The sequence below is a fragment of the Gekko japonicus genome, unplaced genomic scaffold (genome assembly GCF_001447785.1).
Source record: "Gekko japonicus isolate JY-2015 unplaced genomic scaffold, Gekko_japonicus_V1.1 scaffold2391, whole genome shotgun sequence".
Classification (NCBI taxonomy): Eukaryota; Metazoa; Chordata; class Lepidosauria; order Squamata; family Gekkonidae; genus Gekko; species Gekko japonicus.
This window is the reverse complement of record NW_015170963.1, coordinates 203,881-218,411: the sequence shown is the minus strand read 5'-3', so window position 1 is coordinate 218,411 and position 14,531 is coordinate 203,881. Positions and strand designations below refer to the sequence as shown.

Here is a 14,531-nt window from a genome sequence, read left to right as displayed (position 1 = left end):
GTAAGTTGCAGAGCTCCCCCTCCCCCCGGCTCCCCGATCCAAAACAGTCCATTGGCACCTTTAAGTTTTATTCAGGTACAAGCTCTCCCTCCTCTATGAGGGCAGATCTGCACGTTCCCCCCCCCCCAATAACTAGCAATCCAAAACAGTCCAGTGGAGCCTGAGTGGTGGGTGTTGCCTTCTGACACACTTCTGGTGATGTCAGGGTGTGTGGCATATGCAAATGAGTTATGCTAATAAGCTCCTGCACCTCTTTTTCTACGAAATGACCCCTGGTTGTGTTGTTGCGGTTATTGTTTTAATGATACTTGAGTCCCAGGGACAACCAGTGATATTCCGGCAAAGAGAATATCCTCCAAAGCATAAATGGCCTTACACAGACTGGAGAACAGTTAGGTTTGCATCCGTTAGTACCAGAGAGACCAACAAGTGTTTCACAGTATAAGCTTTTGAGTGTTAAAGCTCTCTTCTTCAGATTGGAGAGTTTGGGTCACGTGTCCAGTGCCATCAGCATGTTGGAGAGCTCTTGTTTCAGTTCCCTAAAGATCATATTTTAAAAAGTGCAAAGATACAAAGATATGACATGTGAAACTGATAATGCAATTGGAATGAATCATTTTGACAAAGATATTGGTCAAGATGAATCTCTACAAATAGCACACTGGGATTTAAAAAAAAATGTGCATGTGTGTGTTCGTTTCATCAAACCGAATGCTTTGATTCTGCTTCACTCCAGTTTATCTGGATCCAGACATCCCCAGTCCTAATCCAACACTATCTACCAGGCAAGTTCCTCTCAGATTCATCTAAAAGTAGGAATGTGGACAATGTTCCCTGTTCTGGTCCAAGAATATTTTAATTTTAGTGGGGAAACACTTCAAGGGAACAGAAAATAAAGAATCAGTCGGCCAATTTATACAAAGGAGAAGTGCAATCAAGACCAGATTTTGGGAGGTGGTCAAAACAGTAAAGTTTGGCGTAGTGGTTAAGTGTACAGACTCTAATCTGGGAGAACCGGGTTTGATTCCCCACTCCTCCACTCGCAGCTGCTGGATGACCTTGGGCAAGCCATAGTTCTGTCAAAGCTGTCCTTGAAAGAGCAGTTTCTGTCAGAGCTCTCTCAGCCCTACCTACCTCACAGCATGTCGGTTGTGGGGAGGGGAAGGGAAAGGAGTTTGTAAGCCGCTCTGAGACTCTGAGTGAAGGGCGGGGTATAAATCCAATCTCTTCTTCTTCTTCTCTTCTAAAGCTGAGAGATGTGAAATCTTCCCCTCATTCAAACGCACCACTGTAGACATGTACTAACTTGGGCCTGTGTGAATAGTTCAGGTAGGGATCCCAAGTCCCCCCGGGGGGCGGGGAAACCCCCACCCCAGAGGCCCATTTCCTGGCACTGCTGGATCGAGCCCCGGGGGTGAACTTTTCCCCAACGTGCGCGTCACCCGGAAGTGACGGGAGGACGTCGGGCACGCTGGGGGCGGGGCCACGGCCATACAAGAGAAAACTCTATGGTTTTCCCTTGTATGGCTGTGGCCCCACCCCCAGCGTGCCCGGAATCCTCCCGTCACTTCCGAGTGATGTGCGCACGGCGCGCGCTCACCAGACGCCGGCCGGGAGCCCCCCACTCCCGGCGAAGATCACTTGGCAACCCTAAGTTCAGGGCCACATCCTGAGAAATTTAGCTCCCTTGACATGAGACTGGAACACTTCCTTGTCGTTATGGAAGAGTGTATGGGAAACAAGGGAACAGTGGGAATGGACGTAGGGAAGTACCTGGAATCTCTCCTGAAAAGGGAAGAGGAGGAGAAACCAAGATGGCCGCCTTGCAGAAAGCCCCTGAACGGGCCTAATACTCTTTATTACAAGCCCTAATCCCTCAAATCCGACTTGAAATAATGTTTATCTTTTCACGGCTTAATTTCTTTGCCTCTAAGCTGCAGGTCACTTCACCAGCTTGCGCTGTTTCTTCCTTGATCTCCCGAGCTTACCCAAGAAGCCTGCAAGACAAGGAAGAGAATGCGGGCTGACAGGAAGGTGTCAGCGTTATCTAGGTACATGAAGGGATCGGACAGGGCCAGATGGAAATGGGTGTGTGAATAATCAAATCGCGTCCTGCGCCGGCCTGCTTGAATCCACAGGGCTGAGCCGTCAGTCTTAGCGTGCTCTTGAGATGATTTTCACTCAATGAGACGGGCTCAGCGCGTACAGTGTTGTTTTGCTGCCAGAACGACCCCTGCTGACAATGAAGGTATGAAGTCAGGAGATGAGAACGCGAAGGGGTTTGACGGTCCATTTTCCATAGCCACCAAGGGCCAGCTTATACCTCTGTCCCTCAACAACTGTAGCATCCAGTGATCTTGGTGGTGATTGAAAGTGCTGTCCAGTCACAGAAGACATAAGAACATAAGAGAAGCCAATGTTGGATCAGGCCAATGGACCATCCAGTCCAACACTCTGTGTCACACAGTGGCCAAAAATACCAGGGGCCATCAGGAGGTCCACCAGTGGGGTCAGGACACTAAGAGCCCTCCCACTATTGACCCCCCCAGCACCAAAAATACAGAGCATCACCTGCTCCAGAGTCCCAATCCATACCTTGTGGCTAATAGCCACTGATGGACCTCTGCTCCATATAAGAACATAAGATAAGCCAATGTTGGATCAGGCCAATGGACCATCCAGTCCAACACTCTGTGTCACACAGTGGCCAAAAATACCAGGGGCCATCAGGAGGTCCACCAGTTGGGTCAGGACACTAAGAGCCCTCGCACTATTGACCCCCCCCAGCACCAAAAATACAGAGCATCACCTGCTCCAGAGTCCCAATCCATACCTTGTGGCTAATAGCCACTGATGGACCTCTGCTCCATATAAGAACATAAGATAAGCCAATGTTAGATCAGGCCAACACACTGTCACACAGTGGCCAAAAATGCCAGGTGCCATCAGGAGGTCCAGCAGTGGGGCCAGGACATTAGAAGCCCTCCCACTGTTGCCCCGCCTCCCCCAAGCACCAAGAAGACAGAGCATCACTTGCCCCGGAGTTCCTATCTATACCTTGTGACTAATAGCCACCGATGGACCTCTGCTCCATATGTTTATGGAGACTTATAGCAAGCATGCAGGGTTTTCAGGGTGTCCAAAGGTGGTTAGCCAATGCCTGCCTCTGGGTAGCAACCCTGGACTTCCTTGGTGGTCTCCCATCCAAGTGCTAACCAGGGCCGACCCTGCTTAGCTTCCAAGATCTGATGAGATCGAGCTAGCCTGGGCCATCCAGGTCAGTGCCAAATATAGAGTACTAGTTTTAATACTTTCATGTGTGAACCTGCCTCTATAGGTCATTCTATTTACATGGGTGGAAGGCCATTTAAATTGCCCCATGCTTGCCTCCGGTAAACACATTGATGTCTTCTGCATCGATTGGTTCTGATTTATAAAAGCAGGATCTGTTGGGCTGTACTGACCGCAAATGACTTAATGTAAAAATCCTGACCCCTACGAGCTTGGGGGAAAGCTGGTGTAGAGTTGATGTACAGATGACCTCTTAATTAGCACTGTGATTAAATTATGGCTACAGCTTCCAGAGACAGAGGAGACAAAGCCACATTCTTCATTTCGCCTCCGCTCGGTCTGATAGTCTGCACAAAAAGTGTCTGGTGACACTTTTAATTAGAGTCAAAGAATGCAGAGCAGTGTGTTCCTTTCTGCTTCACCCTTGTCAAATGCAGAGTTGCTCTTTTATGTGAATTAGGACGATGACCCATTGACAATGCCCTACTTTGCCTGTTCCTGCACATGGCTATTCTCCCCACACACACCCGGAATGAAGCATCAAGAGCTGTGCTCAGCATGCCGGGCAGAGATACCGAGGGAGGGGGGACCACTGTGTCTGAACTTTAATACAGCCTCTGCTGGACACCAGGACGAGAAGACCATCGAGGACCTTTGTAGCCCAACTAAACCACCAACCCAGTCAAGAGAAGAGTAGCTTTGGGAGCATGATATGAGCAGAGATGGAGCCCAAAACTTGGTTCACCTGTCTAGTCACCCCAATACTCCTGACAGCCTAGCCCTTTTGGCAACCTGGCCCCATTTTCCAGAAATCATCTAAGGACCCACCAGGAGTGATTCAGGAGGGCAAGACTTTGAATGAAAGGATGGGCCTCTCCTTGTTGAGAAAACATGGGCCTGCCTGGGATTTCACTGCTCACACCATCCCATGAGAGCTCAGTGGGGTTTTGATACCCCTTGAAACCATTATCACCTGGGTCTACACATGTAGCAGATTAAGAGGGGGGTTGTTGTTCAGTCGCACAGTCGAGTCCGACTCTTCATGACCCCATGGACCACAGTACGCCAGGCCCTCCTGTCCTCCAGAGTTTGCTCAATTTCATGTTCTTTTCATCGATAACACTGTCCAGTCATTTCATCCTTTGCCGTCTCCTTCTTCTTTGACCTTCAGTCTTTCCCAGCATCAGGATCTTCTCCAGTGAGGGCTTCCTTCTTATTTGGTGGCCAAAGTATTTGAGCTTCAGCATCTGGCCTTCCAGAGAACAGTCAGGGTTGATATCTTTTAGGACTGACTGATTTGATCTCCTTGTATGGTGTATCAAATGGATTGGCAGATGGGGCACACCATTTTTTCATTTTCCCTGCATACGGAACTGTTTGCTATTAGAAGGGAGAAAGGTACTATATTTACTGTTTTGATTTGCTATACTTTTTTGGTTGGGTTTTTTTCACTTCACATTCCCTCAGTGATCTCTCCTTCCTGCCAAAACGTTAATGGTTGTTTTAACTGGGATATATGGTTGCCACATATGCCATATTAACCAAATACCCTGATAGGGTTATGGGCCCAGAAAAGCCATGTGAAGAATGAGAAGAACAAAGGACACACAGAGAAAGAAGGGAACAGAGGGCAGCTCCCAGGTTAAGACAAAGAGAGATCCCATTCAAGGAGATAACACCTATACACAGAGTGATGTAGTGACCCCCAATGTCCAGGTATGCTGAGTACCTCACTCCAGCAGTTTTTATGCCTTTTGTTATTTATTAGGTCTGGAACATTCAGGACTATCTACCAGAGACTGGCTGAGCTTGGAGCTCTAGAACAATAGCCCACCAGGACTATGGAAGTGACCAATGAGAAACTAATGTTATGTAAATAGCCTATTGTTGGGAGTTGGGTGTGTTTGGGTGTGGTTTTTGCATGTTATTTAAACAGGGCTGTTGCCCTGGTGTTTCAGTCTTGTTCCTGAAATCACTTAAAGTAGAGCTGCTCACCGCAGTGCGTCTTGAACCCAGTATTTAATACCTTTGTATGTATTTTAGCCGTTTTTGTTTTAGTGATGTGTGTGTCTTTTGTAGGAAGTGTTTTTATTAGATGCTTCTAAAATGTGGCTTTAGTATGTACGTTTTATTTTGTTAGCCACCTCGGAGGCCCTTGTGGGGGTAGAAAGGTGGGATGTAAATGCAGGGATCCATTGAGAAGTGGCATTTCTCACCTGCTGTCTGAAGTGGTGGAGTCCATTCTGTCATCTCAGTCTTCTAAACCGAATTAACTTCTGGGAGAAAAATCTGCTGGCGAATTGTTCTTTCCATGCCTCCCCATTCTCCCAGCCTTCTGCAAGCGATGCAAACCTAAACTATTCAACAGGGCTTTTCTGCATGGGTCGTAGGGTTGCCCTGTACAAAATGGTTCACAAACTTACCTGGATAAATGATTGGGACTGTGGTCTATACTGCTACATACAGCTTATTGTAGTAGGATCTTATGTAATCTCTGTACCATTTAATGCCTCATGGGAAGACTTATACTATGCCTCAATTTCCCCAGTGCGTTGGGAGCTTTCATCTGGCCCCTTCCTTCCTGTATACCGATCTTGTCTGTGTGATCCTCAACTTCATAGGGCATTTATGTTAGCCCGTTCTAATGTTCTCCCATCTATGGTGTTGTATGGGAGATTTAAGAAAACTCCACGTACAGATAGGTTGTGTCCATGTGGGATGCGTGAGACTGAAGATAGCAATCATGTTATTTTGCACTGTAAATTTTATGATGATCTCCGTGCTGTATTTTTAAAGCCTTTGGAGGGTCGATCCGAGGATCGTAAGACCTTTATACTTTTAGCCTCAAATAAGAGCGAAATCATTGAATCTGTAGCAAAATTTGTCTACCAGGCCTCGAGGAGGTGATGTTCTTTCTGACCACAGATTCCACTGTATTTTATTTAGATTTGTGCTGTAATGCCAATAAAGGTCTGTGTGCATGTGCGCACTATGCTTCAGTTCTTTCTGGTGGTTCCAGGCTTCTAAAATCCTAATGCATTGGCTACAGAGTGCCCCAATTTTGTCAATTGTACTGCTGAGTGCCCCAATTTTGTCAATTGTACAAATTGTACTTTGCGTAATCCCACCTTGAGTCCCTGTGAGAAAGGTGGGCGGTAAATAACACAAATAAATAAAAATAAAATAAGATTATCTTCTAAATTGTATCAAAGTTTTTGTTCCAGCTTCACATCATGGACACAAGCTTCCTATCGAAGTGATGACTAGTGGTCCGTGTCTCCTAGAAAGATCCCCTTGGTAATATCGAGACTTTGTTGGTCTTAAAGGTGCCACTGTGTTCTACGGCTTCAGATCAACATGGCTGACCACCTGGACCAAGCTTTTGAACGAGATCTCATTGTCCATGAGGAGAAGATCTTCTTCAGTTTGACGTCCACTTGGGAACTGCCTGAGGTTTGGCATCCCTTGTCTATCTGATCCCGTGTGCCTTCGTGCAGCTGTTTGTTGATCCTATCCAATCCATTCCTCAAGTAATTCATCTCACCCCGCTGGCCCTTGCTTGTGGTCGAGACAAGACAGAACATCATTGCTTAATGTAGAATGCATGAATGCAGAAGATGCCCTGCTCTAACCAAATACATATATATATATACATATATATATAGAGCGGAGCTCCGGCAGTAAAGAGCCCAGGGGGTGGGCACATGCAACAAGCCACGCCCCCTGCTCCCAGCAGCCCCAGGCCACGAGGAGCACGAGGATATGCACGTCCCCCCCCCCATAGCTAGCAATCCAAAACAGTCCAGTGGAGCCTGAGCGGTGGGTGTTGCCTTCTGACACACTTCCGGTGATGTCAGGGGCAGTGTTCCTTCTAAGCTGAGTTAGTGTGAGCCAGCTCACAGTTCTTAGCCTCCAGCTTGCACATTTTTGTCTTAATTCAGGAAGGATGGCTCCAGAGCAGACTAATTTATGCAGCAGCCAAATCACCTGCTCACAACTTGAATGCTGGTAGCTCACAAAGTAGAATTTTTGCTCACAGGACTCCACAGCTTAGAGGGAGCATTGGTCAGGGGGTGTGGCAAATGCAAATAAGTTATGCTAATGAGTTATGCCAATGAGCTCCTGCACCTCTTTTTCTATGAAATGACCCCTGCTTAGAACATAACATAAAATGAGAGCCAGTTTGGTGTAGTGGTTAGGAGCGCGGACTCTAATCTGGGAGAACCAAATTCAGTTCCCCACTCCTCCACATGCAGCTGCTGGTGTGACCTTGGGTCAGCTGTTCTCTCAAGAGCAGTTCTTGAACGAGTGCTCTCAGCCCCACCTACCTCACAGGGTGTCTGTCGTGGGGAGGGGAAAGGAAAGGAGATGGTAAACCGCTCCGAGACTCCTTCGGGTAGTGAAGGGCAGGGTATAAATCCAATCTCCTCCTCCTCCTCTATTTCTAAAATAGCTCATTGTAAGGCCCCATCTCCCTCCCACCATGTAACCGATATCCCAGCCTAACAAAATTCATTCGCACACTCTGATGCTCAAGTTCACAGTTTTCTTTGACAGCATTCATTTGGCTGATTTTTTTTTAATTAGAGATTTTGAAAAATAGTTTCCGTGATATCTTTGTACAAGGACAGAAAATAAACAAACCTGCATTTTGCACCACCAAAGTACCCCCCTTTGGAGTACAAGACAACATGGCCGACAAGCACATCGTATTTTTTAAAAAGATACATTAAAAAGACAAAAGGGTAAGAAAAAGAAATTAAGGACGAGAACTGATAGAAAGGAAGCCCCATATCCCATGCAGACGTTTAAGAGAGAAAGACCCATATGTTCAGGAATCACATTGATGACTTGCATTTTTAAAAAAAGAGAAGACAACAGGTCCATGATGGAAGCCAAGGCCCTCTGGAATGCATTTATTGAAACTCGCTGGAGATGGATATTTCAGCCTGGCATAACCTGGGTGCTCAGTGCATGGGATATGCTCACATAATAATGCAGCAGAAACAAATCCCTACAGTTCCTTTCTGGGTGGGCTTTGGGTGGTGACCCTTGAGAGCTATGCATACATGAGAGGATCCCTTCGCCACCACTGCCATGAGAATGAAGCTGTAGCTGCAGTTCATGCTTTGAAGGGTATGAAGAGAGAGAAAGAGAGAGAGAGAGAGAGAGAGAGAGAGAGAGAGAGAGAATTTGCATTGGGAGTGACGGACAGCTTCCTGGGAAAGCCTGGAGGCTCTGAACCTTCTCGAGAAGTCTCTCCAACGCTCGATTAGCCTGAGAAAGAGAGAGATGAAAATCTCACTTGCATTCCGTGAAAGGTGCACGCGAAAGGTTGTGGTGACTCTATTCCTGCGACCCATTTAGCCTGCGGGAGCCACAGTTGCTCCAAACAAGACCCTGTCTTCTCAACTTTATTTCACTGGAGCATATACGACTTTTGGGATCGGCGGATTGGGTCCGGCGATGCACCAGCAGAAATGCAAATGGACAGTATAGTCGCACTTGTGTAAGATGCTATGCAGTGCCCAGCCCTTTCCTCCCGGAAACTGGTCGCACAAGCTCTTGCACAAGAGAAAATGCAGATGGGGATACAGTAAGTGTGCCTTAGTGCAAGGGGCTATTGCGGACTTTGCCTTGTGTTTCCAAGTGTGCAATAGCTGTAGTATAAGTGGGCATTTTATGCTGGACCCAGCCTGATGTATTGTTGTTGCCGTTAATCACAGCGACATCGAGATTAGAAACAAGAACAATAGCAGCCCCTTGTCCTAAGGCAATAACAATCTACATGTTTATTGCAAGGGGTACATTGGAGGGAGGGGGGAGAGATGGGTGCGTGGGCCAAAGTGACATGCAACAGAGAAAGGGGATGAAAGAAGGAACAAGGACCAAAGGAAGGGGAGGGGGACACTGCAGGCTACATAATTACAACTCTGTGTGTATGAAAAAGATAGAACCTGTTTTCAAGCAAGGCACTTGACATGCATAGATTTGTAACATTCAAACTAATTAAGATTTTTTAAAAAAATCTATCGGCTGCTTAATTGGGGCACCGTTTTCATTGATCCCAGCATTGTAATTGATTCCTCTAAGTTGACTAAACATTGCAGACTAGAGAAACACAGGGGTGTTCACCGATGTACCAAACAAGCCCCATTCTGCTGCTGGATTGTAGTGCATTCAAATATGGACGATTAGAACACGTAGCATCTTCGAGACAGGCTCACTTGCTTTTTTGCAAACACCCCCATTAATGCCTTGACAATGGTCAATCGGTATTATTTGCAAGAATTCAACAGAGATGCTCATATTTATTTTATTTAAATATGTTAATGTAATGTGAATAGTGTAAATAAAACAATTAGTTTTTTTAAAAAAATGCACATGAGAGACCAAGATTTAAAATCTCACTTAGGACTGCCAACAAATAAAAACTAAATCAGTCAAATGCAATGAAGAAAAAGAAGAAGAAGAAGAAGAGGAGGAGGAGGAGGAAGAAGAAGAAGAGGAAGAAGAGGAAGAAGAAGAGGAAGAAGAGGAGGAAGAAGAGGAGGAAGAGGAGAAAGTAGAGGAAGAAGAGGAAGAGGAAGAGATTGGATTTATACCCCGCCCTTCACTACCCAAGGGAGTCTCAGAGCGGCTTCCAAACTCCTTTCCCTTCCCCTCCCCACAACAGATACCCTGTCAGGTAGGTGGGGCTGAGAGAGCTCTGACAGAAACTGCTCTTTTTCAAGAACAGCTGTGCCAGAACAATGGCTTGCCCAAGGTCATCCAGCAGCTGCGAGTGGAGGAGTGGGGAATCAAACCCGGTTCTCCCAGATTAGAGTCTGCGCACTTAACCACTACACCAAACTGGCTCTCATCTGCCTCCCAAAGATGGAAAGTGAGGGGGCAGGTGCCCCTCCCTAGGGAGGCTGTTCCATAATCATGGGGCTGTTACCAAAAAAGCCCTCTCCTGTGTGCCCACCAGATGAGCTTCTTTGATTGGTGGGACAGTCAGGAGGGAATCTCCTTGTAATCTTAATTCCCAGGCAGGGACGTGCAGGAGAACTAGAAATAGTTGTTGCCTTTGGAGGAATCTCAGAGGGAAACTATCCTGCGTGTTCAGGTGTTACAGTACAAGGGCTTCCGATACTTACCTGCCTCACCTCTTCAGCACTGGCCTGAAAGCTGTTCGGAGTTTGTCCTTATGCTGACTGAGACAAACTTCGCTCAGATCTAGAGAACCCTGAGCGGCTCTCACAGCTCTCCCAAACCCTGTTTTAACAAAGGAAAACACAATGCCTTACTGGATCACTGGCAGCGTCTCCTGCTCTCAGCCCTACCAGCTTCTGAACCCACTCGATAGCTGTCTTCCCAACACAAAAACACCCAAATGCATTAAACAGTTAAACCTTTAATTGCCACAGAGGCTGCCCACCGCATCTCTGCATGAGTCTGTGGCCCTATGCTGAGCTTGCCTCCTTCCTGACAACAGGCAGATGTCAAGATTCATTATGAAGGGACCATGGCTCAGTGGTAGAGCATTGGCTTTGCACACAGAAAGCCCTATGTCCAATCTTTGGCTTCTCCAGTTAGTAGTAGCACCTTGGAGAATTGCTGCCAGAGTAGACAACACTGACCTTGAGAGGCCAGTAGTTTACATGTTACCATAAACATACATGTGTTCTTCACATCCTTGTGTAAATCTGTTCATAAGAAAGAACCAACATGTGTTCATTTTACAAATTAACCTAGGGACCTACCTGGATAAAGGGGTTTAAATCACCTATTTAGCTGTACAGCCATGGAATGTGACATCATATATGTGTTAAGCAGTGTTCCCCCTAAGGTGAGTTGGTGTGAGCTAGCTCACAGGTTTTTAGCCTCCGGCTCACACATTTTTGTGTTTGCTCAGGAAGGATGGGCTCCAGAGCAAACTAATTTATGCCGCAGCCAAATCGCCCACTCACAACTTTAATGCCAGTAGCTCACAAAGTAGCATTTTTGCTCACAAGGCTCTGCAGCTTAGAGGGAACATTGGTGTTAAGTAATTCTAAAGGGGAAAAAATCTAGTATACTGTATATGGATTATACATGCGTTCACTGTAACGCGTAAACAGGAGTGAGCGTAAGGCAGCTTCATGTCTGTGGGCGCACACATGTACTCCATGTATATGCATGTACACTCACGCAGAAACCAAACCAAAGGAGTTTCTCTACGAGAGAGGTATTCTCTTACAAACCCTAAAATAAACCTTAAGGGAGGTGCATTCTGTGCATTTTGATCCAGAAAATAATGTGATGCAACTAATAATATGATGGGGAGGGGCTGTGGCTCAGAGGCAGAGCCTCTGCTCGGTGTGCAGAAGGTCCCAGGTTCAATCCCCGGCATCTCCAGTAAAAAGGATTTGGCAGTTGGTGATGTGAAAGACCTCTGCCTGAGACCCTGGAGAGCCGCTGCCAGTCTGAGTAGGTGAGACGGACTTTGATGGGCTGATGGGCTGACTCAGTATATGACAACTTCATGTGTGTCCATGTGTGACAATAAGGAGATATATTCTCCCAGGTCAAATAGTTTTTCAATAACCCGGCAGCAGGACACCTCGGAGCGCACCAAAGTCTCCCTCCTTCAGCCTCTTAAATCTCCCGTCATTTCCAAGAATCATTTAAAAAAATGAAAATAAACACATACATATATATTCAACATAAAGTGAACAACAAGGTGTATCGCACGACACTGAAAGGGACTGGAAGAAATGCCCACTCTGTACAGAGCAGTGGCTGCATGACATCTATTCAGTTTTCTCTCAAACACTGAGTCCTCTCTGCAGACATGGCCAGAGCAAAAGGTCTTGGGAAGTTAGGGTTGCCAACCTCCAGGTGGTGTCTGGAGACCCTCCAGAATGACACCTGGCCCCCAGCAATGCTCCCTCTAAGCTGTGGAGTCCTGTGAGCAGAAATTCTACTTTGTGAGCGACCGGCATGAAAGTTGTGAGTGAGCAATTTGGCTGCTGCATAAATGAGTGCACTCTGGAGCCATCCCTTCCTGAACTAGGACAAAAACATGTGAGCCGGAGGCTAAAAAAACTTGAGCTGGCTCACACCAGCTCAGCTTAGAGGAAACACTGGTCTCCGGACAGCAGAAACCAGTTCTCCTGGAGAAAATGGCTGTGTTGATAGTTAGTCTCTATGGCATTGTGCCCTACTGAAATCTTTCCCCTCCCCAGGCTCAACCCAACAAATCTCCAGGAATTTCCCCACCCAGAGCTGGCAACCAGAGAGAAAGAGCAGGCTGCTAATGAAGACTGCCACCTTAACAACACAGGATGCAAAAAATAAATCAATTCCTGGGGAATTATCATCTACTTCCTCATTTCATTATATACTGACCTAATAACTGCAAGTACAGGAATCTCCAAAGTATAGATGTCAGGAAAGACTATAGAGGTGGACAAAGTTGACACATTTTGGAAGACCAATGTCCTACCAACTCAATTTGGCAGAGAGGTGGCGGGTTTTTTGCACTAGTTAACATCCTGTCTTGCTAACCCTACTTCTGTTCATTTATACAGGTGCATGCTCCAGTACATGGCATGAGTACAAAGGGGTTTGCCATGAATAAGACAAGCTCCTACAAGATGGGATTGCACATAAAAGCCCACATGCCAGAGAAGGTCTGTCCAACAGGCCCTGCTAATGATGCTTTCTGGTGAGAACACCAGAGTTTGTTATGCAAAGGTAATGGAAAACCATCTCTGCTTGTCCCTGCCTTGAAAATCCCATGAGAAGTCATCATACATGGAGCCTTCCAGTCTCCATGGCCTCAGTCTGAGACCATTCCTTCTTACTGACTGCCCAGGAAGGGATACAGAGTTGTGGAAGACCATCTTGTTCTGTCTAGAAATGACTCACTAAGGCCTCAGGCAGAGAAAGGTCTTTCACCAACACCTTCCATCTGAGGTCCTTTCTATGGAGATGGCCAGGACTGAACCTGGGACCTTCTACACATCAAGCATCTGCTCTCCCACCGAGTCTCCTACTGTTCCTTTTTTGGGATGTACTGGATCTCTGTTACTTTCTCCAAGTGCTTTGAAATCCAGGACTGCTTTAGGTGCTGGACTGAGAAGACCCATATGGTCACATCCCCATTCAGCAATTATTCACTCCTACTCTCGGTCAAACCGCATTCCCTGGGTTCAGGATAAAACACTGCAGAGGAGAATGGCCTAAGCAGCCCATAGCTCCTCTGTGAGATTTTAGAAATGTAATAAAGTCTGTGCCGAATCAGTGCTTGTGGCTATAAAGAGAATTTGTTGGTTGGCTCTTGTGGACATCTACTGGAACCTAAGATGTCCTAAGATGACTTCCAGGTCAATTCAAGGACTCCCCTGCCTGGTGTAGTCTCTTTTTAAAAATTTGATTATGCTTTGCAGTTTTGTGCGGATGTAAAGTGCAGTCAGGTTGCAGCTGACATATGGTGACAGGAGCAAGGGGCCTTCAAGGCAAGTGGGAAGCAGAGGGGGTTTCCCATTGCCTTCCTCTGCAGAGTCTTCCTTGGTGGTCTCCCATCCAAGTACCAACCCCTGCAAAGGGCTTTCAAGGCCAGTGAGAAGCAGAGGTGGTTGGCCATTGCCTTCCTCTACAGAGTCTTCCTTGGTGGTCTACCATGCAAGTACCGACCCCTGCAAGGGGCTTCCAAGGCAAGCGAGAAGCAGAGGTGGTTTGCCATGGCCTTCCTCTGCAGAGTCTTCCTTGGTGGTCTCCCATCCAAATGCCAACCCCAGCAAGGGGCCTTCAAGGCAAGTGAGGAGCAGAGAAGGTTGGCCTTTAGAGCCTTCCTTGGTGGCCTCCCTTCCAAGGACCATCCCTGCTTCCCTTCTGATATCTGACGAGCCTAAACCACCTGTCTTCCCCTCTGCAATGTCAGTTGTGAGTCTTTATATGTTTTGTGAAGCTGGTGAGCCAGTTTCTTCGTCAAAAAGAAGGCATAAATGGGTGGTGTGATCCAGCCAAAGTTAAGCACCATTAAGTCCCATCCAAAGTTAAGTCCCATTCATATCAGCAAGAGAAAGAAGTGTGTGCGTAATGTTTCCCCATTGAGTCCCAATGGCTTAATGATATTTAACTTTGGCTGGATCGCACCCTCAGTAAACAAAATGGCAAACAAATGTCCTCATTAAGTACATTATCTGTAGTTTATAAAATGCATTTATCTGTCGCTAAGCAGTGTTGGCCAAGGCCAGCGCTTGTATGGGAAG

At 46.7% G+C, this 14,531-nt stretch overlaps 1 protein-coding gene across 1 annotated transcript in view; it reads right to left on the bottom strand.

The window, feature by feature from the left end:
- Positions 1-1,941: 1,941 nt before the first annotated feature.
- Positions 1,942-14,531, bottom strand: part of IRX6 (iroquois homeobox 6) — a 37,797-nt gene continuing 25,207 nt past the window's right edge. Inside the window, exon 7 of the mRNA XM_015418932.1 lies at positions 1,942-1,997. Within this exon, the coding sequence (XP_015274418.1) occupies positions 1,942-1,997 (56 nt within the window). The remainder of the gene's footprint in view (positions 1,998-14,531) is intronic.